This window comes from Somniosus microcephalus, unplaced genomic scaffold (assembly GCF_052327205.1).
Source record: "Somniosus microcephalus isolate GS21.2 unplaced genomic scaffold, FLI_Smic_1.0 unresolved_chr2, whole genome shotgun sequence".
In the NCBI taxonomy this organism is placed as follows: Eukaryota; Metazoa; Chordata; class Chondrichthyes; order Squaliformes; family Somniosidae; genus Somniosus; species Somniosus microcephalus.
In genome coordinates, this window is record NW_028225180.1 from 78,779,235 (window position 1) to 78,805,050 (window position 25,816).

Below are 25,816 nucleotides of genomic sequence, written 5' to 3' on the forward strand. Positions count from 1 at the left end.
TGGTTGAAGCGAAAAGTATAGATGCATTTAAGGGGAGGCTAGACAAGCATATGAGGGAGAAGGGAATAGAGGGTTACGCTGATAGATTTAGATGAGGAAAGACAGGAGGAGGCTCGAGTGGAGCATAAACGCCGGCACGGACTGGTTGGGCCGAATGGCCTGTTTCTGTGCCATATATCCTATGTAATCCTATGATATTATCTTTCCAGCTTATAAGGCACAAGAGAGGAAAGTTCAGTGAAGCAATAAAATGGGGAGATAAGAAAGGCTGTAAAGGGGAGAGAGAGGTAAGGAATTTCATATGAGACGACAATAATTTTCTTGTATCATGTCCAGGAGGAGAATAGAGGTGTTAGGAGAACCGTCCTAATATAAGAGTGGTATTCTAGTTTTAGAAGTATTTGGGCTTGATAGTTAGAATTGTTAAGGGGAAAGAGAAATGTTTGGCACAAAAAAGAAAACACTGCTTCTTTGAGAAGCTTTAGTAATGGAGGAGAGTGTGAGGCCAATAATATTGACAAATGTAGAAGAACTAAGGGCGGAACTATCAACGGTAATGGAAGAGCTGTTGGTTATACTTGTTACAGATGTAAGGAAACTGTCTTTAAAGGATTAAAGGAAGCAAGATTTTCATTGTTCCATCGCAGGACCTGGAGGAGATCAAGATGCAGTAATTGAGCTGTTCCATTGAGTGTGACAAAAAAATAAGCATTTTGTCTAATCTTAGGTTGTCAGCAGTCCCTTTAACTCAACCAAACATAAGGGGACAATTTTTCCTCTTCAGCGCTTGGATTGGCAGGTGCTTGTAAGTTCCTGGCTCCAGGTCAGAAGAAACCAGTATGAAATGATAGCCTCTCTTTCTCTCTCTTTAATATGACTGACTTTAACATTCTGATGTCTTCAGAGGGGAAGCAATAGAAAGAAATATGTCATCCAGTTACCTTCACTGTGTAAAGAGGTTAAAAACACCAGTTCTATGGTGTACCAAGTGGGGTGAGTAAGTGAAAAACATTTTTAATAACAACGCTTACTTCGGTGGTGAGTTTTTCCCCTTCTGCCTCCTTGCCGTTCAGTTTTGCCACCCTCTTGAGCTGTTTCAGAGCCACATCAGCCTTGTCATTTAGAATGAGCCAACGAGCAGACTCTGGGAACCACCTGTGAGAAGGATCGCAATACTTAGCAATAAAAGCACTCCCAGAAAACCTTAGGATAATTCAGCAGGACAGTATTGGAAGTGCGTTAATTGTGAATCAAACTTCATCTCTGAATTGATATATGCTCATTTTGATTGATTCTTTTTAATTTTTATTATAGGTAGATTCGCAAGACTGGCCATTCAGGAATGATTGTTTCGGTAAGTCCTTCATAGTTTTTCATTGTCAGTTTTCCAGTCACTGATTTGTATGTTCCCTACCTCTTCAGTTCTGACTTGCTGCTGCTTTACTCTGAGCCAATTAACAGTGTTGAAAGCAAAAGTGTGACTGAAAAATCATGACACAGTAAGTGTGTACAGGAAATACGCACTGTATGCAAGACTTTTAATATATAGTATGGCAGATCACGCATTGGTCACAACAAGTGAGAGGAAACTAAATATGACCTGTGATGTCTGAAGTATGATAGCAAGTGTGTACTAAATGGAACACTTTTAATATAGTGGCTGTCATGTGGTGTATCTCCTACCTGTATCTGTCATCATCTTATTTCTGCTTCTACATCTGTATCTCATCTCTGAAACTGGCATCTCCTCTCCACTACCAACCGCCTTCTTAAATCCCTCTCCCCTTCCTTCTCCACCCTCACTTCCAACAACACATGCGAGGAGCTAATGGACTTCTTTGTCTCTAAGATTGAGATCATCCATTCAGCTGCCTTTGCCGCATCCATCCCTTCCCCATGCTCACCGGGTCAAACTTCCCCCAAGGTTGCCCCTGCCCTAGCCCGAACTCTCATCTTTCTCTCGTTTCTCTCCTATCTCCCCTCATGCCCTCTCCAAGCTGACCTTGTCCAGGAACCTCATCTCCTGTTCTTGCGACCTTATTCCCACTAAACTGTTGGCCATCTAGCTTCCCTTCCTGGTCCCCGTGCTAGCTGATATTGTTACCGGTTCCCTCTCCTTTCATAGTGTCCACTTCCCTTTTAAATCTGCCGTCATCTCCCCACTCCTAAAAAAAAAAAACCCATCCTTGACCCCTCTGTCCTTGCAAACTACCATTTAATCTCCAACCTCCCTTTCCTCTCCAAAGTCCTTGACCGTCACATTCCCAAACCTTCCGCAACTCCTTATTTGAACTTCTCCAATCACGCTCCGCCCCGCTACAGCATTGAAACGGCCCCAATCAGTCACAAATGACATCCTATGTGACTGTGACGCACTGTCCTTATCTTTCTCAGCCTATCTGCAGCCTTTGACACGGTTGACCACACCGCCCTCCTCCAACGTCTCGCCTCTGTTGTCCAGCTGAGTCGACCTGCCCTCGCCTGGTTCCATTCTATCTAGCCAGAGAATCATCTGCATGGCTGCTCTTCCCACTCCCGCACCGTTACCTCTGGAGTCCCTCAAGGATCTATCCTTGATCCCCTCCTATTTCTCATCTACATGCTGCGACATCATCTGAAAACATCATGTCAAGTTCCACATGTACGCTAGTGACACCCAGCTCTACCTCAGAGATCAAATTTAATCATGCTATTGTGAAATAAATAGTTAATTTTTGAAAAATAATTGTTTAAAACTTATTTTGGACATTCTGAGGAAAAATGGAGGATAATTTTTTTGGAAAAAGTTATTTTGCGTGATTTTATTGGTTCCTTAACAAAGTTTTAATGTTAAAAGCTGACATTAAAGTGTGACCAAAAATTATAAAAACAAGAAGTAAAGTTTTGGACAGGAAGAGCATGCACAAGCAAGATTTCTATTAAGATATTATTATTTATATATATATATGGATTGTGCACAACATATCATTTGAAACAACATATCCTTAAACTCACTATGAGCAAAATCACAGGAATCGCAGTATTAATAGAGATAGATAATTATTGCTATAGTTCTGTAAAAAGAGAAGATCATTTGTATCTGACTTTACCATGAGTAGAGGAAAATGATGAAAAATGGTGCAGACACAGCAAACTGAAGCCAACGCCAATCTTGAATTCCGTACGCTAAGCCAGCCAGGACGAGTTGACCCAAGGTATAAGAATAATTCATAACAGTTACAACAGAAGTTCGGATTCTAGTTGAGATCCATTCAACAGCTGGGGGGAATAAAAGAAAGATGAAGACACTAAAGTAAACTGCTGATATTGAGCTGGCAACTGATGGACTGGCTTACAGCACATGTACTTTTAATGGAAACTATATGAGGTGCTTCAGTGTGAATAAGACACAGTAACACATTAATAGCACAAGTTCTGTCCTGAAGGTGCCCACACATGCTGGGAAAACCCTCCGGTACTTCACCCAAATGGTCAATCTTCATATGTGACCTTGAAAGTGAATATTGGTAAGTTAGTTGATTATGTTAGACATCATGGGTGAGCTTGATCCAGTCTTCATCTGATATCCATGCACACACTCAGTCAGTCACTTTCTAGCAGGGGTCACTACATAGTGAGCAAGTATAGGGGCCTTGGCTGATTTTTTTCCCTACATAGCCCATTCTGCATCCACAACACTCACTTCCAGGGAGGGGTCTGTTCCTGGGAGCCTTTGTATGGTGAAGGGGGGGGTTCTGATGGGGAGAGAACTTGGGGGGCCGAGGGGAGGCACTCCGGCCCCTCCTGGCCCACAAGCAGTGCTGTCTTCGCCTATTTGCAATACTCATGGGTGATTTTAATCTTTATATGGATTGGACAAATCAAATTGGCAAAAGCAGCCTTGAGGACGAGTTCATAGAGTGTTTCTGGACAGTTTCTTGGAACAATACATTGTGGAACCGACCAGGGAACAGGCTATTTTAGATCTGGTAATGTGTAATGAAACAGGATTAATTAATGATCTCACAGTAAAGGATCCTCTAGGGCAGAGTGATCAGAACATGATAGAATTCCACATTCAGTTTGAAGGTGAGAAACTTGGGTCTGAAACTAGAGTATTAAACTTAAATAAAGGCAATTACAAAGGTATGAGGAGAGAGTTGGCTAAAGTGGACTGGGAAAATAGATTAGAAGGTAAGACAGTAGAAAAGCAGTGGCAGACATTTAAAGAGATTATTTCATGACTCTCAACAAAGATATATTTCAGTGAGAAAGAAAAACTCGAAGAGAAGGATGAACCAACCAGGGCTAACCAAGGAAGTTAAGGATGGTATCAAATTGAAAGAAAATATTTTGTATCTGTCTTCACATTAGAGGACACTAAAAACAGTAATAGTAGAAAATCAAGGGGCAAAATGGAGGGAGGAACTTAAAACAATCACTACCACAAGAGAAAAAGTGCTAGGCAAACCTATGGGTCTAATGGCTGACAAGTCCCCTGGACCTGATGGCCTGTATCCTAGGGTCTTAAAAGAATTGGCTACAGAGATAGTGGGTGCATTGGTTGTAATCTTCCAAAATTCCCTTGACTCTGGAAAAGTCCCAGCGGATTGGAAAACCACAAATGTAACGCCCTTATTCAAAAAAGGAGGGAGACAGAAAGCAGGAAACTATAGGCCAGTTAGCCTAACATCTGTCATTGGCAAAATGCTCAAATCCATTATTAAGGAAGTAGTAGCAGGGCATAAGAACATAAGAACATAAGAAATAGGAGCAGGAGTAGGCGAATCGGCCCCTCGAGCCTGCTCCGCCATTTAATAAGATCATGGCTGATCTGATCCTAACCGCCAATCTACTATCACAGAACCATCTCCTGAATCTAACAGAATTAGACACACGAAATACACGGCCCCTGGGCCCGCTCCGCTACCCACAGGGCCATGCCCGATCCGAACCTAGACTCATGTCCAAATTCCTGCCCGCTCCCCATAACCCTTAATTCCCTTTACTTCTAGGAAACTGTCTATTTCTGTTTTAAATTTATGTAATGATGTAGCTTCTACAGCTTTTTGGGGCAGCATATTCCATTGACCTACCACCCTCTGAGTGAAGTAGTTCCTCCTCATCTCAGTTTTGAAAGAGCAGCCCCTTATTCTAAGACTATGCCCCCTAGTTCTAGTTTCACCCATCATCGGGAACATCCTCCCCGCATCCACCCGATCCAACCCCTTCACAATCTTATATGTTTCAATAAGATTGCCTCTCATTCTTCTGAACTCCAATGAGTAGAGTCCCAATCTACTCAACCTCTCCTCATATGTCCATCCCCTCATATGTCCATCCCCTCATCCCCGGGATTAACCGAGTGAACCTTCTTTGTACTGACTCGAGAGCAAGTATGTCTTTTCTTAAGTATGGACACCAAAACTGTATGCAGTATTCCAGGTGCGGTCTCACCAATACCTTGTACAACTGAAGCAATACCTCCCTATTTTTATATTCTATCCCCCTAGCAATGAAAGCCAACATTCCATTGGCCTTCTTAATCACTTGCTGCACCTGCATACTAACCTTTTGAGTTTCGTGCACCAGGACCCCCAGATCCCTTTGTACTTCAGTACTTTCCAGTTTCTTGCCATTAAGATAATAACTTGCTCTACGATTTTTCCTGCCAAAGTGCATAACCTCACACTTTCCAGTATTGTATTCCATTTGCCAAATCTCTGCCCACTTACTTAGCCTGTCTATGTCCCCTTGCAGGTTTTTTATGTCCTCCTCACTCACTACTTTCCCTCCCATCTTAGTATCATCTGCAAACTTTGATATGTTACACTCGGTCCCCTCCTCCAAATCGTTAATATAGATTGTAAAGAGTTGGGGACCCAGCACCAACCCCTGCGGAACACCACTAGTTACTGATTGCCATTCTGAGAATGAACCATTTATCCCAACTCTCTGCCTTCTGTTAGATAGCCAATCCTCTATCCATGCCAGAATATTACCCCCAATCCTGTGATTTTTTATCTTAAGCAATAATCTTTTGTGTGGCACCTTGTCAAATGCCTTTTGGAAGTCTAAATACACTACGTCCACTGGTTCCCCTTTATCCACCCTATATGTTACTTCCTCAAAGAACTCCAGCAAATTTGTCAAACATGACTTCCCCTTCATAAAACCATGCTGACTTTGTCCTATTAAATGATGATTATCCAAATGTCCTGTTACTGTCTCCTTAATAATGGACTCCAAAATTTTACCTACCACAGATGTTCGGCTAACCGGTCTATAGTTTCCAGCCTTCTGTCTCCTGCCCTTTTTAAATAAGGGTGTTACATTAGCAGTTTTCCAGTCTGCCGGGACCTTTGCTGAGTCCAGGGAGTTTTGGAAAATTATTACCAATGCATCCACAATCCCTACCGCCACTTCCCTCAAGACCCTAGGATGTAAGCCATCAGGTCCAGGTGATTTATCCGCCTTGAGTCCCATTATTTTACCGAGTACCGCTTCCTTAGTGATTTTGATCGTGTTTAGCTCCTCCCCCCCTATAGCCCCCTGTTTGTCCAGTGTTGGGATATTCTTAGTGTCCTCTACTGTAAAGACTGATATAAAATATTCAGTGTTTTTGCCATCTCCATATTTCCCACCATTAATTTCCCGGTCTCATCCTCTAAGGGACCAACATTTACTTTAGCCACCCTTTTTCTTTTTATATAACTATAAAAACTCTTACTATCTGTTTTTATATTTTTTGCTAATTTACTTTCATAATCTATCTTCCCTTTCTTAATCAATCTTTTTCTTATTTTTTGCTGTCTTTTAACGTTTTCCCAATCCTCTATCCTCCCATTAGATTTGGCTACCTTATATGCCCTTGTTTTTAGTCGAATACTATCCTTAATTTCTTTACTTAGCCACGGATGGCTGTCTTCTTTTACACCCTTTTCTTCTCAGTGGAATATATATTTTTTGGAAGTTGTAAAATAACTCCTTAAATGTACACCACTGATCATGTATCGTCTTACCCGTTAATCTATTTTCCCAATCCACTCTACTCAATTCCGCTCTCATACCTTCATAGTCTCCTTTATTCAAGCTTAGCACGCTTGTTTGAAATCCAACCTTCTCACCCTCTAATTGAATATGGAATTCAACCATGTTATGGTCACTCATTCCAAGGGGATCCTTTACTAGGACATTTTTAATTAATCCTGTCTCGTTACACAGGACCAGATCTAAGGTTGCTTGCCCCCTGGTTGGTTCAGTTACATACTGCTCAAGAAACCCATCCCTAATACACTCAATGAACTCATCCTCAAGGCAGCCCTGCCCAATTTGATTTGTCCAATTAATATGATAGTTAAAATCCCCCATAATTATAGATGTTCCCTTATTACAAGCCTCAACTATTTCCTGATTGATACTCCGTCCAACAGAGTTGCAACTGTTCGGAGGCCTATAGACTACGCCCACTAGTGTTTTTTTCCCCTTATTAATCCTTATCTCCACCCAAACTGTTTCATTATCCTGATCTTTTGACCCAATACCATTTCTCTGTATTACAGTGATTCCTTCCTTTATTAACATAGCCACCCCACCTCCCCTTCCTTCCTGCCTGTCCTTCCTGATCGTTAAATAACCTGGTATGTTTAATTCCCAGGCATTGTCACCCTGCAGCCATGTTTCTGTAATGGCCACAAGATCATACCCATATGTAGTTATTTGTGCCATTAACTCGTCTATTTTGTTATGAATGCTACGTGCATTCAGATAGAGAACTTTCAAATATGTTTTGTGACACTTAGTTCCTGCTTTTGCCCTTTTTATTACTTTACCTTTTACTCCATACCTTCTGCCCCTTCCTGACACGCTCTGGTTTTTAATTTCCCCACTGCTACCTAAGTCTATGACCTTCTCTGTTGTCATTTTTATTATTTGCTCTCTAGGAACCTCCCCCCCACTAGTCAGTTTAAAGCCCTCTCTACAGCCCTAGTTATATGATCCGCCAGGACTCTAGTCCCAGCACTGGCCAAGTGAAGCCCGTCCCAACGGAACAGCTCCCTCCTGCCCCAGTACTGGTGCCAGTGTCCCAGGAAGCAAAACCCATTTCTCCCACACCAGTCTTTGAGCCACGCATTTAACTCTCTAATTTTATTTGTCCTAGCCAAATTCGCTCGTGGCTCAGCTAATAATCCAGAGATTATTACCCTTGAGGTTCTGTTTTTTAATTTGATCCCTAGCTGCTCATACTCCTTTAACAGAACCGGCTTCCTAGTCCTATCTACGTCGTTTGTACCAACATGGACCACGACAACTGGATCCACCCCCTCCCACTGCAAGTTTCTTTCCAGCCCAGAGGAGATGTCCTTAACCCTGGCACCGGGTAGGCAACACAGCCTTCGGGACTCTCGCTCTCGGCTGCAGAGAACTCTATCTATCCCCCTAATAATACTATCCCCCTACCACTACAACATTTCTAGTTACTCACCCCTCTTGAATGGCCCCCCATTCCACGGTGCTGTGGCCAGGTTGCTCATCCTCCCTGCAGTCCCTGCTCCCGTCCCCACAGGGAGTAAGAACCTCGAACCTGCTGGACAAGAGCAAGGGCTGCGGCTCCTCCAGCTCTACCTCCTGGATCCCCGTACCTGCCTCACTCGTAGTCACACCGTCCTGTCCCTGACCATTTAGAAAATCATAATAAAACCATGTTGACTCTGTTTGATTGTATGAAAGGGCAATCGTGTTTGACAAATCTATTCTAATTCTTTGAGGAGGTAACGAGCAGGGTGGATAAATGGGAACCAGTAGATGTAGTGTATTTGGATGTCCAAAAGTCATTCGACAAGGTGCCACATAAAAGGTTACTGCATAAGATAAGAGCTCATGGTGTTGGGGGTAATATATTAGATTGGATAGAGGATTGGCTAACTAACAGAAAACAGAGAGTCGGGATAAATGGGTCATTTTCAGGATGGCAATCTGTAACTAGTGAGGTGCCACAGGAATCAGTGCTGAGGCCTCAACTATTTTCAATCTATATTAATGACTTGGATGAAGGAAGCGAGTGTATTGTAGCCAAATTTGCGGACAAATCAAAGATAGGTGGGAAAGCAAGTTGTGAGGAGGACATAAAGGGCTGGAATTTACTTACTGAGGCGAGTTGGGGGTGGGACTGCTGCCTTCCGAGTTCTAGTCCAGCCCCCAGCGACGTCCGACGGTATTTTCCCCTGATTGGCCTTGTTAAGCCCGCTCTGCGGGTTTGCTGGCCAATCAAGGGAAAGCCGGTGTCAGATGACGTCAGTTGATGATGCTTCATCTGCCGGTTTTCTTAAAGGGACATGAACCACCTATTTTTGACAGATGATTTGACAGTGTTTGACAGCATTGAGGTGCTGTCAAACACTGACAATCACTGTACAAAGGTGAACCCTTGCATCGAGGCTCTCCAATGACTCTCTCCTTAGGTTAAAACAGATGGCAGCTGCAGGTGAGGGTACAGAAGTGATCTGTCACTTCTTCCAATGAGGTGAGGCCACACAAACACTTCAAAGCTTGTCCCCTACAGAAAAATCTAAACACATTAAAAATGACTTTCCCAACATTTCCTTACCTCTAATACTCACCAGTGTCCCATTGCATTCTTCACACCACTTCTGCAGCTGTCATCTATACACAAACATTACAACAGACCCACAACACGCCTCACTTACCCTGACGTGGTTCCCCGACGTCAGGCAGTCCGCAGCAGAAGTCGCAAAATGGGAAAAAAACTCTTAACTGCCTGTTAACTACCTGTTAACAGGCAGTTAAGTGACTATAATCCTCTTCCCGCTGCTAGGAGTCGGGTCCCTGTGCAAATCGGGGACCCAACTCCCGGGAAGATTGGTTGGAGGTGGGTTGGGAGCGGGTTCGGGACCTGCTCCCATTCTTTTTGATTTTCCCAGCAGTCCTGCCTCCAAACCCACCTCCTCAGGGCTAGTAAAATCCAGCCCAAAGAGTCTGCAAAGGGATATAGATAGGTTAAGTGAGTGGGTAAGAATTTGGCAGATGGAGTATAATGTGGGAAAATGTGAAGTTATCCACTTTGGTAGGAAGAATAGAAAAGAAAAATATTATTTAAATGGAGAAAGACTACAGTATGCGGTGGTACAGAGGAATTTGGGTGTCCTCGTACATGAAACACAAAAAGTTAACATGCAGGTGCAGCAAGTAATTAGGAAGGCAAATGGAATGTTGGCCTTTATTTCAAGGGAGATAGAGTATAAAAGTAGGGAAGTCTTGCTACAACTGTGCAGGGCGCTGGTGAGACCACACCTGGAGTACTGCGTACATTTTTGGTCTCCTTATTTAAGGAGGGATATACTTGCATTGGAAGCAGTTCAGAGAAGGTTCACTAGGTTGATTCCTGGGATGGAAGGGTTGTCTTATGGGGAAAGGTTGAGCAGGCTGGGCCTATACTCATTGGAGTTTAGAAGAATGAGAGGTGATCCTATTGAAACATATAAGATTCTGAGGGGGTTAGACAGGGTCGATGCTGAGAGGATGTTTCCCCTCGTCAGGGAATCTAGAACGAGGGGGCATAGTCTCAGAATAAGGGGTCGCCCATTTAAGATGGAGATGTGTAAGGTTCGCAATATTTCGGAAAATTTCTGCAGCCCCCGAAGATTATTTGATTAAAGAAAACCTGGTTGGAATGTACCTTAAAAACCCAGGGCATCAAAAATGGCTGTCAGGCCTCGTGGCAGAAGACAAAGACAGCCTGTCTGTACATCTCCCATCAATGGCTGAAGTACTTGAGGTACTTAAAACTGTCAATCAACTGCGGTTTAGGAAGTTCAAATGGAACAAAGGATTGTTTGTTTACACGAGCTCTCTACAATGTTGACTCAAGAGCTTAAGCACTTGAAGCTGTCAATCAGTTGCGGTTAGGCAGTGACCACAGGACAATGGATTGTTTACAAAGCACTTGAGTACTGTTGACTGAACACTTAAGGATTTGCTTGTCCAGCACTTGAGGAATCAGTGAGACATTTTAAACTGAGCACAAACAGTTAAACGAATGGGAAACACATTCAAACCCATTACAGTCAATGGGGACAGATCGGTCCCTTTTGTATAGCCCAGATACATCCAGATTTGGGCGCAAAGATAACGGCTCTCAATGGGGTATAAAGATAGCCCCTCAGGAAGCCATTCTCTCTCTGCCGCCTTGCCTCCAATGCCCTGCCTACCAGAGGAACAGCTCCAAGCCCGCCCAAAGAAGTGGAATACCAGCAGTTACTTTTGAATTACTGGGGTATCTCTACTTCGGGGCGGTGAAGAATAAAAGGACAGACCGCAGGGGCACGGAGCAGGCGTTCACTGGTGAGCATAGATTTTCTGGCCCATTACAAGGCAACCTAGTTAGGTATAAGGGGTGGGAATTAAAGGGAAATCTTGTTAAATTGTAATTTTAGTCAATTTTCCCTCGATGTGTCCGTTTCTCCTCCCCATTAAGCAAAGGTGTGTTGTATTATGTAAAAGTGTGCTGTATTAAGCAAAGGTGTGCTGTATTAAGCAAAGGTGTGCTGTATTAAGCAAAGGTGTGCTGTATTAAGCAAAGGTGTGCTGTATTAAGCAAAGGTGTGCTGTATTAAGCAAAAGTGTGCTGTATTAAGCAAAGGTGTGCTGTATTAAGTAAAAGTGTGCTGTATTCATAATTATTTTCACTGTACAGCAATTAATTCTTTATTTCAATAACTACTGGTCTTCTTTGCACCCAACCACGAGTCTCGTTTTGTCTATATCGCTACTGAAATAAGTCCGCTGGTCAGAACCAGAAAAGGGAAGCGATTCGAAACCGCACGGGGCCTGGAGCAGCTCAGATACTTCTGACTGGCCAGACATAAACCCCACCAACCCCCCCCTCCTTTTTCTACAAAATGGCGACTGCGGCAGGACCGTCAGCAACAGTATGCGATGTAGCAGACGGTGATCTGGGTCTGGAGAGAGCAGCAGTTATTGGTTTTCTTTTTATCACACTGATCTGTTTGTGGTGTACCCGCAAGCTTGGGGAAGTTACCCGCAGGCTTAGGGAAGTTAAAGCAGAGAGTTGGGATAAGGAAATGGAGATTGAAGAATACCAGGCCAAGATAGAGCGCCTGGTGGACCAGTTTAGTGAGGGCAAAAGCCACACGAGGTACGAATTAGAGTACCTGAAGTGCCTAGTTGCAGAGGCCAAGAGCAATGAGATGAGGGTGCGGGAGGAGATCACCCGCCTAATACAAGAAGTAAAAGAGCAGGAGGAAAAGGTTAGGGAGGTAAAGGCAGCGTATAAGCTGGCCTGCGACCAAGGGTTTGAGGAAGCAGATCATGGCCCCTGTAGGGAAGAGATAGAAAGTTTGAATATGGCTTTAAAGAGGGCAAAGGGGATGATATGTCTTATCAGCCCGAAGACAGGTCAGTCGGACTTTACCGGCAACCCAAATAGAACCGTTCCACAGGCAACACCCAGAACAAGGTTGGTTAGGGAATCAGAGGTCTCACGACCGCCACCCACAGCTCCGAGCTTTCAGGAACTCTGGCAGCAAAGGGGGGTGGAGGATGAGGTGGTAGAGGAAGCACAGCAGGCCCCGCTAGATAGGCCGGGACCAGGACCAGTGTACCCCCTCCGACAACGGAGGTACGGTCCGCCCATTGATGAAGATGACCCAGGGGCCATCTAGAATCAGTTTGTGGTGCCGTATGGCACCCACCAGCTCAGGGACATGGTTAGCCACATCCCCAAGCTCACTAAAAAGGGAGACCCCTCACTGCACTTCAGGGAGATAGAACAAGCAGCTTGTGTTAATGACTGCGATGACGCAGAGCAAGCAAAAATACTGCTGTTTTCCCTGGGTGGTGATCTCCTCCAGGCCCTATCTGGCGAGTGCAAAAGGGGGCAGGAGGATTATGAGGATCTGAGGAATGAAATATTGGAGGCCATGGGACTCAATGATGGTAGTCCGTTCGCCCGGGTAGAAAGAACAGTGCAGCTCCCAGGGGAGTCCCCGCAGGCATTCGCAGACAGGCTGTGGCCAGTCTACTGGAGCGCATGCCCGGGAATGCCAGGGCGGGCAGCACTGAACTCAGTCCAATTGACTCACTGGCTCCGTTGTATTATGACAAACAGCCTACCCCAGATCCAAGCCCAGGTCGCGGCTTGGTTTGACCCCCGAAACCCCCAGACCACCGAAGAGGCGGTGATCCGCCGGCTCACAGTAGCATTTAGAAACCTGAGGTGTATCGCGACGCCTCAACCCAAGGGAAAAGTCCATGAGGTTAAACCAGGGAGCCAGAGTAAGAAAGAGTGGCACCAGGAGGGGAACTGTCCCTCCCAGGCTAAGTTAAATTGTTATGGGTGCGGGAAAGACGATCACTGGAGAAAAGTCTGTAAGAATCCCTGGAAAGATAACAAGGGAAAGGATCCCACAGACCCAGCCCAAAAGGCAGGGCCAGATATCCCTCCCGCTGCGATCGAGTCAGTTTTACAGTCCCTACGGTCTCTTTTGACTGGCCAGGGGAGCGTAGCAGCCACCACCGGTGCTTTGACCCCGTCTGCCCCATCCCACTCCCAGCACTGATTAGAGCCAGCGCAGCCTGTCGACCTGTGTCCCCGCAAAAATGCTGAGGGGAGCAGGCCCTATGATAAGATGGGGGTGAAGACGGTGCAGGGGAGATATTCAGTGGACACTGGAGCTTCCAGCACGGTGGTCTACTCGGAAGACCTGACCAATTCACCCCGGTATAACAAGGTCCCATTTAGCTTAATGGGACCCACAGGGAACGAGCAGGCTGGGGAAAGGTCAAAACCTTTGGCCATAGGTTTAGGATCCCTCCATACCACGTGAGAGGGTAACCACAAGACCAATGAGGTAGCCAAGCAGGGGGACAGGGAAGGAGAGTTCTGGGACCCCTGTAGAGCAGGTCCGGTAGCAGCAATTCAGGACAAGGGAGGCACACAGGAGATAGCTTTGGCCCCGGACCAAAAGCAGGTCCAAGCCCAAGATTCCGCCTTTAAGGCCGCCCTGGTAAGGAGAAAGAAGTTAGAACAGGGTTACTGGCAGGCTGCTAGTTATATTAAACAATGCAAATTGTTTAAGCTGGAGGCAGAGAAACAGGCAGCTGGGATTGAACCTGAGCTTAGAAATCCTCAGCCTGCAGCAGGTACAAGCTCACAGGCTGCACAGGCAGGCGCTGTGGCTTGTGTTAGGGGAGGAGCCATTCCGTCCTCTGTCCAGACCACTCCCCCTCTCCTATGCGACTTCGGGGAGGAGCCTGAACCAGGTTTTAGACCTGAAGGGGAAGACTCTCAGCCACCGGCAGCTGGTGGTGAGGGATTGCCTGTACCCAGCCCAGGTTTGGGAAGGGAGGGACCCGAAGGAGAAGGTCCCCAGCCAGCAAGGACTGTGACCCGAGCTAAGGGTCCGCTCGCCAGGGTAGCCCCACCAGCGACACTCCCTAGGAGGTCTCTTCGGGTACCCCAGCCCAAGAAAGTATGGTCACCCACTTTCCAGTGGAATAGGGCAGCCTCCCGAGTCAGGGAGAAGCCAAAAGACAGAAGTCCCTAACCAGCAGCCATAAGCTGCGAGGGACAAGAAGTTGGGACCAGTCCAGCTTCGCTGCAGGCAGTAAAAAAATCCAATAAGAAATTCAGGAGAAACTTCTTTACTCAGAGAGTGGTGAGAATGTGGAACCTGCTACCACAGAGTGTCATGAATCTTATCATGACTCATGAAGTAACACTGGGCGGCCAGCTGGTGGTGCCATTCAAGGATTATAAATACTTGGGTGTGGGCCCAGCTTGCTCAGGATGTTTCTGTAACCAGGGGAACTAATGATGTAACTAGAAAGCTCATGGTTTTGAAACAGTTGATTAAAGCCTTGTTTTATACTCAAACCAAGCGCTCAGTAGTCTTTTTACATCACAGAGTGTGGTTGAAGCGTATAGCATAGATGCATTTAAGGGGAAACTAGATAAGTGCATGAGGGAGAAAGGAATAGAAGGATATGTTAATAGGGTGAGATGAAGTAAGGTGGAAGGAGGCTTGTGTGGATTATATACACCGATATAGACCTGTTGGGCCGAATGGCCTGTTTCTTTGCTGTATATTCTCTGTAAAGTGTGGCTGTTAACAGTAAAATTGTCAATTGCATGTTTGGGAGGAACAGGTGATTTTGGACCTATGTTTCCCAAATGTCTCTACTACTGGGATTTCCCTCATGTCATGTCTGGGTCTGTTGTAGACTAATTGATAGAGATTGATTGCAATGATTAGTCCATAACTCCATTATCATTGTATCATGTGACTACCAGGATGGTAGAAGTCAAACTAGATGGACCGTGGTCTTTTCTCATCTAGCAATTTCGATGTTCCTATTAAGATAGATGAGAATATCATCTTAAATAGAATAAGGAACCTTAAAATAGATCGGGCTGCCAGCCCTAATTGTATTCACCTCAGTGTCCTTAAGGAAATGGGCTATGTGAGCCCCTTGCCCGTATCTTTAATAGCTCGCTGAAGTCAGAGACTGGAAAGATGCTAACATAGTTCCACTTTTTAAAAAAGGTGATAAGGCAGAATTGGGTAACTATAGCTTGACTTCAGTAATATGTAAGATGCTGGAGGGAAACATTAGGGACGCCCTATATGACCACTTAGCTATAGAAGGCCCTGTCAGAGACATCCAACAGTTTCTGGAAAAGAAGGTTGTGTCTTACAAATTTGATTGAAATTTTTGAAGAAGTCACAAGGTTAATGGATGAGGGTGACGCAGTAGACACTGTCTATACCTAGAGTTTCAGAAAGCTTTCGATAAGGTTCGTCACAAAGGGCTCCGCTACAAGATAGAATCTTGTGGAATTAGTGGTAATCTGCTGCAATGGGTTGAGTATTGGCTAAATGTCTGTAGACAAAAAATTGTAGTCAATGGATTCGGATCTGCTTAGAGACCAGCTACCGGTGATGTCCTGCAGGGATTGGGGGATGCTGATTCACTGTATTACTTCAAGAGGGAGCTGGACCTGTTTCTGGCTGGGGCGGAGATCACCTCATACAAGAGGTAGGTATCCTGTATGACTTCTACTCTGTATGGCTTCATGCCACACTGGAGAGTCTGTATGGCCCAGTGCCAAACCATGAGTTGCATTTTCCCATTTTAACTTTCAAAGATTTATAGTGGTTTCCAATAGGACTGGATGACTAGACTACATTGGACTTGATCTTTTATCTCTCGTAGTTGGGTTCAAATGTATCCTCGCCAGATTATCTGAAGGACTCCTTTTGCCTTCATTGGGCTTGAGGCAAACACAAAAAGGCTCTAATTCGTTTAGGTCAGAAAGCAGCCAGTGCCACAACCATTGGCCACCCGCAAGAAGAGCGCAGGCAGCACTGGTATTTTGGTGCTGCCTGCTGATTTACATGAGCGGAGCGGAGAATCTCCTGTGCAACACGCTCTTTCGGGTGCTAACCTCAGCAGGAGGCTGAAGGTTGCGTCTGAAGAATTGGTGCGATGTTCTTGGGCAAAGCGTCGGATCATTTGGTGACGGCTCCTGGGTTTTGCTATCGAGTCAGCTGATGGCCCTTGTAGGGTTGGAGCGTTGTGGCACATTATGAGGCATTTGTTTGTCCACAGCTCCCCTCTTGCTTTCGTGGATATTTGTCTGGGTCTTATGAGGGGTCCACAAATGGGTACCAGACTGCCTGGTGCGCCCACCTTCGCTGGCTGCCATAACTCCACAGATCTTTCACTCAAATGGTTGCTGTGTGCAGGTTTGTGCTCCACCATGGTGCTGGAGGGGGAGGGGTAGAAGGATGGGGATGCACCGTCTTGCAGCTAGCAGTGACAGTGCACTAGCCTGCATATCGCATAGGGGATTCACTCTCTGGTGAGTGGCTCTTAAAGCACAGGCTCAGATCTGGATGGACTGAGACTGGAAACACCACATAAAGACTGTGGCATAGATGTCCTTAAACCATTGCGTGAGACATCAATGGAAATAAATTAAAGAAAAGGGGAACATGAACCTCTTGGTCAGGAGTTTACTGGTGTAAATGGTGCAGAAGAGAGTTCAATTAAATTGTTAACAACAGCAGACTTTTGAAGAACTCTTGGTGAGAATATGGTGTTAAGCCTTTTAAAAACAGACTTCCAAACTTTGCATATTATTTTATCAGTTCCTAAATTTGAAAACCCAGTGTATAAAATTTAAAGAAATGCAGCTTTGATTTTTTTCCTTGAGATTCTTACAACTGTAGTACAGTATATTTTATTTTAAAAGTATTTACCTCCTATAATGTTTGACTGATCGGGGGAGATTTGATGCATCTCATTGGAAGCAGTTTTCACTCCAGTTACATAGTCTGAGCTCTCCATAGTTACCAGCACCTGTTTACTGTACGGGTCATAGCTCACTGCCTCTTTCTTCTGCCTCTCTGCGCTGTCAACGACTGCACGCACGGGCATGCTTTGGAGAGGGTGGTAAGAGGAGTGGCGATCTCCAAAATGGATAAATGTGCATCAATTCGACGTTGCACGGCGATTGACTTCACGCTCCTGCTAATTAAAATACTTGCCATGAGCACAGGCAACGGCAGTGCTGCTGACCTGCCGAAAATGGCGGCCGCTGCGAGACCTGCCGGAAACGTGCGGAAGTGAGGCGGCCGCCATTTTTTCACCAAAACGGGCCTTAACGACCAGCGCTAAAACCTCCAATTTCTAGGCCATAAAGTAATTCACTTACCAAAAGTGTAGGTGTTGAATATGACCCCTGACAGTGCCATTCCACATAAAAACCTCCAGAAGCAGAACAAGGGGAAGGAGGAGGAGAAAGCCCCGCATGTTCCAGAGACTGCTAGCTGGAAGCTGCACCAGAGCAGGAGAGTCCGCCGCCCATACCTAACAATAGTAAAGACAGGATAAACATTAAGAAAAAGATACCCTTGCTATTACAGTTTTAACAGTGTTACTTTACAATATTGGTACGTGACTCACTTGTCTGCTGTGACCCTGTCTGGTGACATGGGCCTCAATATTTATGGGGAGGGAGCGGGGGCACGTGTTTGAGTGAATGTGATTCTCGCAAAATGCTAGCAGCATGGAATTCCTGCCTAATTTAATGGCAGGACCTCATTAGAATTTTTTTACTCCGTTTCCCGCCTGGCAGCTGGCACGATTGAAGGAAAGCCTGTGGTAGAAGGCTGCAGCCGGGGACCCTTGTGGATGGTCCCATGCGACCGGGAAACATCGCGGGTTGATGTGGGGGGGTGGTCGAACAGTCGCGGCACAAGGTTTGCTTGAGGGGCCGGGGGAAGCACTCCTGCTCCTCCTGGCCCACAGCCGTGGTGGAAAGGGGTATTCAATATTCAGGAAAGAGGCAAAAAGGAAAAGGAGGTGGGGTAGCATTGCTGGCTAAAGAGGGGATTAACACAATAATAAAGAAGGATATTAGCTCTGATGATGTGGAATCTGTATGGGTAGAACTGAGAAATACCAAGGGGCAGAAAACGTTAGTGGGGGTTGTATACAGACCTCCAAACAGTAATGCGGAGGTTGGGGATGGCATCAAATGGGAAATTAGAGACGCGTGCAATAAGGGCACAGCAGTTATCATGGGTGACTTTAATCTACATATAGATTGGGCTAACTAAATTAGTAACGGTACTGTGGAGGAGGAATTCCTGGAATGTATACGGGATCGTTTCCTGGACCAATATGTTGAGGAACCAACTAGAGATCAGGCCATCTTAGACTGGGTATTATGTAATGAGAAAGGATTAATTAGCAATCTTGTTGTGCGAGGCCCCTTGGGGCGGAGCGATCATAATATGATAGAATTCTTCATTAAGATGGCGAGTGAAGTAGTTGACTCAGAGACTAGGGTCCTGAATTTAAATAAAGGTAACTACGATGGTATGAGGCGCGAGTTGGGTAGGATGGATTGGGGAATGTTACTCAATGGGTTGATGGTGGATAGGCAATGGCAAACATTCAAAGGTGACTCAACCGTGGCTAACAAGGGAAATTAGGGATAGCATAAGATCCAAGGAGAGGACATATAAATTGGCCAAAAAAAGCAGCAAACCTGAGGATTGGGAGTAGTTTAGGATTCAGCAAAGGAAGACAAAGGGATTAATTAAGAAAGGGAAAATAGAGTACGAGAGTAAGCTTGCAGGGAACATAAAAACTGACTGTAAAAGCTTCTATAGATATGTGAAGAGAAAAAGATTGGTGAAGTCAAGCGTAGGTCCCTTGCAGTCAGAATCAGGGGAATTTATAATGGGGAGCAAAGAAATGGAAGACCAATTAAATACATACTTTGATTCTGTCTTCACAAAGGAGGACACAAATAACCTCCCAGAGATGTCGGGGAACATGGGGTCTAATGAGAGGGAGGAACTGAATGAAATCAGTATTTGTAGGGAAATGGTGTTAGAAAATTGACGGGATTGAAGGCCGATAAATCCCCAGGGCCTGATAATCTACATGCTAGGGTACTTAAGGAAGTGACCCTAGAAATAGTAGATGCATTGCTGGTCATCTTCCAAAATTCGATAGACTCTGGAACAGTTCCCATGGATTGGAGGGTAGCTAATGTTACCCCACTGTTCAAAAAAGGTGGTAGAGAGAAAACGGGGAATTATAGACTGGTAAGCCTGACATCGGTAGTGGGGAAAATGCTAGAGTCCATTATAAAAGATGTAATAGCAGAGCACTTGGAAAACAGTGACAGGATCGGACAAAGTTAACATGGATTTACAAAAGGTAAGTCGTGCTTGACTAATCTACTGGAATTTTTTGAGGATGTAACTGGTAGAATAGATAAGGGAGAACCAGTGGATGTGGTGTATTTGGACTTTCAGAAGGCTTTCGATAAGGTCGCGCATTAGAGATTAGCGTGTAAAGTTAAGGCACATGGGATTGGGAGCAAGGTACTGACTTGGATAGAGAACTGGTTGGTAGACAGGAAGCAAACAGTTGGAATAAACGGGTCTTTTTCTGAGTGGCAGGCAGTGACTAGTGGGGTACCGCAGGGATCGGTGCTAGGACCCCAGCTATTCACAATATATATTAATGATCTAGACAAGGGAACTAGATGTAATATCTCCAAGTTTGCAGATGACACAAAGCTGGGTGGGCGTGTGTGCTGTGAGGAGGATGCCGAGAAACTCCAGTATGATTTGGACAGGTTGGGTGATTGGGCAGTTGCATGGCAGATGCAGTATAATGTGGATAAATGCGAGGTCATCCACTTTGGTGGCAAAAACAGGAAGGCAGATTATTATTTGAATGGCAATAGATTGGGAGAAGGGGAAGTGCAACGAGACCTGGGTGTCCTTGTACACCAGTCACTGAAGGTAAGCATGCAGGTGCAGCAGGCGGTTAAGAAGGCAAATGGTATGTTGGCCTTCGTAGCGAGAGGATTCGAGTACAGGAGCAAGGATGTCTTGCTGCAGTTGTACAGGGCCTTGGTGAGACCACACCTTGTATTGTGTGCAGTTTTGGTCGCCTTATCTGAGGAAGGATATTCTTGCCATGGAGGTAGTGCAGCAAAGATTCACCAGACTGATACCTGGGATAGCAGGAATGACGTATGATGAGAGATTGGGTCGATTGGGCTTATACTTGCTGGAGGTTAGAAGAATGAGAGGGGATCTCATTGAAACTTATAAAATTCTAACAGGACTAGACAGACTAGATGCAGGAAGGATGTTCCCGATGGTCGGGGAGTCCAGAACCAGCAGCCACAGTCTAAGGATAAGGGGTACGCCATTTAGGACAGAGATGAGGAGGAATTTCTTCACCCAGAGAGTGGTGAACCTGTGGAATTCTCTACCACAGAAGGCAGTTGAGGCCAATTCATTAAATATATTCAAGAAGGAGTTAGATATATTTCTTAAGGCTAAAGGAATCAAGGGATATGGGGAGAAAGCAGGGACAGGGTACTGAGTTTGGATGATCAGCCATGATCACATTGAATGGCGGAGCAGGCTCCAGGGGCCGAATGGCCTACTCCTGTTCCTATCTTCTATGTTTCTAAAAGCATTTACCTGCATTTATCTGGCATGTCCCGCCTCCGTTTAGCTGCTGAGTTTCCCGAGCCCTGGGAAACCTGGCCTGTTGCCGTCAAAATCTCAGGAACAGAGCCTCATTAACATATTATAATAATGGACCCACCTCTCCAGTGTGGTTTACTCAGACACCCCCAAACCCGCCATGGTTAAAACGGAAGTAGGTGAGTTCGCGGCGGGTTGGATCGGGTTTCACATATATGCCAATTTAACCCCCGACCCTCTCCCGCCCGTCGTGGGGTGTTAAAATTACTCCCATGGTTAATGTTTGGAGTGTGTTCTGTGCAGTGTTTAATTGGTGTTGTACAGGACCTTTCTAGCTTACAGAGATTTAAATAACAGCTATCAGCGCACTGTGAGCCTCCATTGAATTGTCACAGCTACAGTGGGTATGGAGTGGCCTTTATTCCAATTTTCCCACCTCCTTTCCTAAAGGAGCTGACTCCTTACTGGGATACAGCTTCCTATGGAAGCCTGAAAGAGGTTGTCGGTGGATTTGTATCTACTTGGAAACCAGTTACCATTGGTGCCCCGCAGGGTACGGTTAAGATCTTTGGTATTAACTATTTTCATTGATGATCTAGATGTAGATGTTGGGGGAATGATCCACAAGTTTGTGAATGATACCAAGGTATGTGCAAGAGTTAGGACTGTGGGGGATGCTCAGGTACTGTAAGTAGGTCTTGATGTGTTAGGAGATTCGGCCCGAGTTTGGCAAATGATGTTTAACTTAGAAAAGCGGAGTGTCATGCATGTGGGCAGGTCTAATGCTGAACATACACACACCCTACAGGGAACAGAATTAAAAGCAATTTGTGAAAGAAAGAGTTCAGGGTGTTTTAGTGAATCAATCTTTAAAGGTCCATGACCAATGTCTTGAAGCAGTAATAAAGCACACAGAGTTCTAGGTTGCAATCACTGGACAATTCACTATAAAATAAAGAATACCATTTTGTCCTTGTATCATAACTTGTTTAGGTCTCAGTTACAATACTATTGTAATATCTTCACATGATGGGGTTACTGAAGCTTTGGAAGGGTCACAAGATTAATTTGCAGTCTAAAGCACCATCGATACCCGGAGAGGCTCAAAGAGCTGGATCTGTATATTTTAGAAAAGTGTAGACTCGGGAAATTTGATCGAGGTTTATAAGGGACTAGATTGTGCATTTGTGGACCAACTATTTCAACTGGATAGGTTAGGGAGGACCAGGGGTCGTACTTAAATGTTATGTGGCCGAACTAGGTTAGATGATAGGCAGTTCATCTTTTCCCAGAGAATAGTGAGCCTGTCAAACAGGTAACCTGCTTGAGCGTTGAATGCTTATTTGCTTAATTTCTTCATGCGAGAGCTGGACCTGTTTCTAGCTGGGGCGGAGATCACATCGTACAAAAGTTATGTATCCTGTAATGTAAATCAGGGACAATGAGATCCCCTGGATTGGTTTTAACCGCCTGAGGAGGTCACGGATAATTATCCAGTTTGTTCCCCCAAACTGGCCTGGGTTTTTATCATCGTTGTTTGTATGTTGTGGACAGTATGATTTAGAGATTGCAATACTGGTTCCTTTGCGCCTGCCGTTAGCGCCTCCGGGGGCGCTAACGGGGCACAAAGGGCTTGTCGCCGGGGTGGGGGGGGGCGAAAAAAGCACCTCCTGAGAAATTCTGCGGGGCGTTGCTGAGGCGCTATGAGATAGTGTTGCGCCCCCGCCGGTAGTGCCCCAGGCCGCCGGCGATGGCATCATCGGCGTGCGGCCCGACCCTTTACCGCCCCGCAGCAGAAATTCAGCTCCGACCTGTGAGGCAGCCGCAGGCGATGTCAGCGCCAGCCTCGCGTGTCTCGAACTGGGCTGACCTCCACTCGCGGGGCGGTATTTAAAGGGGAGGTGTGGCTGCAGCCCGCGCTGCCATTTCTTTTTATGGCCGTGCGCCAGGTCGGCCCTCCATGGTGGCGTGTTCTTGGCTGCCACTGCGTAGCCCGGCACTGCGTCTTGGTGCCGGGCTGCGGCCACAGCACCACACCACCCTGGTGGCCTTGTTGGGGCCATCAGAGGCCCTGCAGAGTGCGCTTTAACTGAAGGGGAGGGACGTTGAAATGCAGTAGCGCTCTGCGGAGTCTCTGCCGAGCGCTGCTGATCACGCCCCGACTTCGCCTCGGTTACCACCCCCCAAGGAAGTGGAGTGCCCGAGATTGCGCTCCACTTCCTGTGTGGGGCGGTAAGCTGAATTTATAAAAAGGATATGAAGAGCACTGGAGAGGGTGCAGAGAAGATTTACAAGGATGATACCAGAAATGCGAAGGTATACCTATCAGGAAAGGATGAACAGGCCGGGCCTCTTTTCTCTTGAAAAAAGAAGGATGAGGGGTGACCCAATTGAGGTCTTTAAATAAGCTTTGATAGAGTAGATGCAGAGAGAGTGTTTCCACTTGTGAGGAAGATCGTAACTAGAGGCCATCAATATTAGATAGTCACCAAGAAATCCAATAGGGAATTCAGAAGAAACTTCTTTACCCAGAGAGTGGTGAGAACGTGGAACTCGCTACCACAGGGAGTGGTTGAGGCGAATAGTATAGAAGCATTTAAGGGGCAGTTAGATAAGCAAATGAGGGAGAAGGGAATAGGGGGTTATGCTGAGGAATGAGGAAATGGGAGGAGGCTCGAGTGGAGCATAAACGCCGGCATGGACTGGTTGGGCCGAATGGCCTGTTTCTGTGCTGTTTATCCTATGTAATCCCATGAGAGGGTTTTCCTAATCAGTTTGGGACAAGTCAGCAATTGCAGCACCTGTTACGCCCCCGTTACAAGTATAGAGCAGTGAGAAGATGCAGGTCAGATGATCAAACCCCTTAGAGGAGCGACTGATGCCACTGAACCCAAGAAGATGCCTGTAGCAGATCCAAATTCGTAATACTCCCATTTAACACCCAAAGCCCTTTTATGCCTTTACATTTGTAAAGAGGACCCATGGTTATAACCCATGTTTACCAATTTAAACAGTGATTTTTTTTTAGTATGTGTTTAGCTGGCACAGTTTTCACTTCACATGAGGTTGGTCTTGCACTTTGAGTTCTAGATAACCAGTTGGGAGCTCAACCCCGAAAGAAAAACTCTTTGTATTATCCATCCTGCTTTCCTTACTTGTCAGAAAGCCTGCCCAGTACTATGGCTCCTGTCAGCAAACCAGCCATGTAGATAGACTGTGCGATCCGTTTCAGAGACTTCTGGTTGCACACTAGGTCCCACTGTCAAAACAAGAATGGAACCGATAGTTATTGAGGATATAACACCATTAATAGTAACTGGGATGTTCTGCAAACATCTGGGCCCTGAAATTGCTGTCTTTTTTTCTTTTTAATGCGGCAAAAGAAAGAACTTCGCTCAGATTTTCCAGTAGGATCAGCATTACACTGGACTTTAGTGCGTGCTGCATCATGTGCACTTTCCCATGGATGGGGAATAACTGCTCAGGAAACACCGCCTGAAACAGGAGCTTCATTTACATTCAGTTGAGGGCATGGACACCCTGCATACAATTTCCCAATGTGCAGTACTCCCCTTCGTAATCACACCAATGTGAAATGGTATTTAGGGTTGCTAGGTAATGGTATATACGCAGAAGGTCATATTAATATTAATAGTAATGTTAAGTTAAGTAGAAACTATGGGGGAGAAATTCAGTATCGCCCTGTTTGGGGCGCAATTATTGGCCGGGCACAAAGTTTAGCGCCTGGCGCTAATTATCGCCTCCGACTGCAAACTTGGCTTCTATCGCCCCTGGAGGTGATTTGAGCGCTAAATCAGGCGCTACACACCTGTCTTAAGGTGCTAAGCCCGAGGAGCGAGGCACTACCTCAGGGCGCTGGCGAAGTTCATGTGATGTCAGTTAGCAATGGAACACAGACACACTGGCGCCGGCCAGTTCTTAAAGGGGAGGGTCGATCTTGCTCTCCATCCACATCCTGCTCATTGCAGCCTTGAATCTCGGCCTGGAGAGACCTGTACATCAATTCTGCTAGAAAGAACAATGGAGAGGCCCAGGGAAAGAGCCCCCATAGTCTCTTCTAAATCGATGCAAGGAAGGTCAAATCAAAATGAACCTGCAAAGTGCTGCTCAGTACCCAAAACTCCTTCCCACTGCGTTGAATCTCTCCAGACGTCTCTCTCTCTCTCAGAATGCGTGGTGCAAAAATGTCGCAGATAAAAAAAGGCAGGAAGCGGCCGCCTTTACATAGCGCTCCCCCAGTCCCTTCCTGACTGCAAAAAGTTCCCCTCTACCTGTCGTTGCTAGCGGCAGGCGGAAAGGCAGGGGGCGCCACCCAATATCTGGTCCTGGGCGCTACCGGGGCATTGCACGCTCGACTGACGTCACGATCTGCGGGCGCAGGAGATCGTGGAGGTAGTGCTTAGCGCCGCCGCATAATGTCTGGTCAATTTTGCGAGCGACACAAACATCGCTGCGCCCGGGCGCTAGTTGCTTTGCGCCCCGTTAGGGGCGCTAACGGGAGGCGCTAATCAACCGAATTTTTCCCCCTATGTTTTTCATTATTTGTTATTTTTATTGCTGGCACTTATGTTCTCATTAACTTTTACATCTAGTTACATCGGGTCTACAGCACAGAAACAGGCCATTCGGCTCAACTGGTCTATGCCGGTGTTTATGCTGCACACGAGCCTCCTCCCACCCCTCTTCATCCAACCCTAACAGCGTACTTTTCTATTCCTTTCTCCCTCATGTGCTTATCTAGCTTC

The 25,816-nt window shown here is 45.8% G+C and overlaps 1 protein-coding gene across 1 annotated transcript in view; it reads right to left on the minus strand.

Moving 5' to 3' along the window:
• Positions 1-25,816, minus strand: part of LOC147092853 (solute carrier family 22 member 6-A-like) — an 89,284-nt gene that overhangs the window by 38,530 nt on the left and 24,938 nt on the right. Inside the window, exons 2-5 of the mRNA XM_085976110.1 lie at positions 24,206-24,309; positions 17,738-17,892; positions 3,090-3,258; positions 1,032-1,155 (exon numbers count right to left, since the gene is read on the minus strand). Coding sequence (XP_085832236.1) covers positions 1,032-1,155; positions 3,090-3,258; positions 17,738-17,892; positions 24,206-24,309 — 552 coding nt within the window. The remainder of the gene's footprint in view (positions 1-1,031; positions 1,156-3,089; positions 3,259-17,737; positions 17,893-24,205; positions 24,310-25,816) is intronic.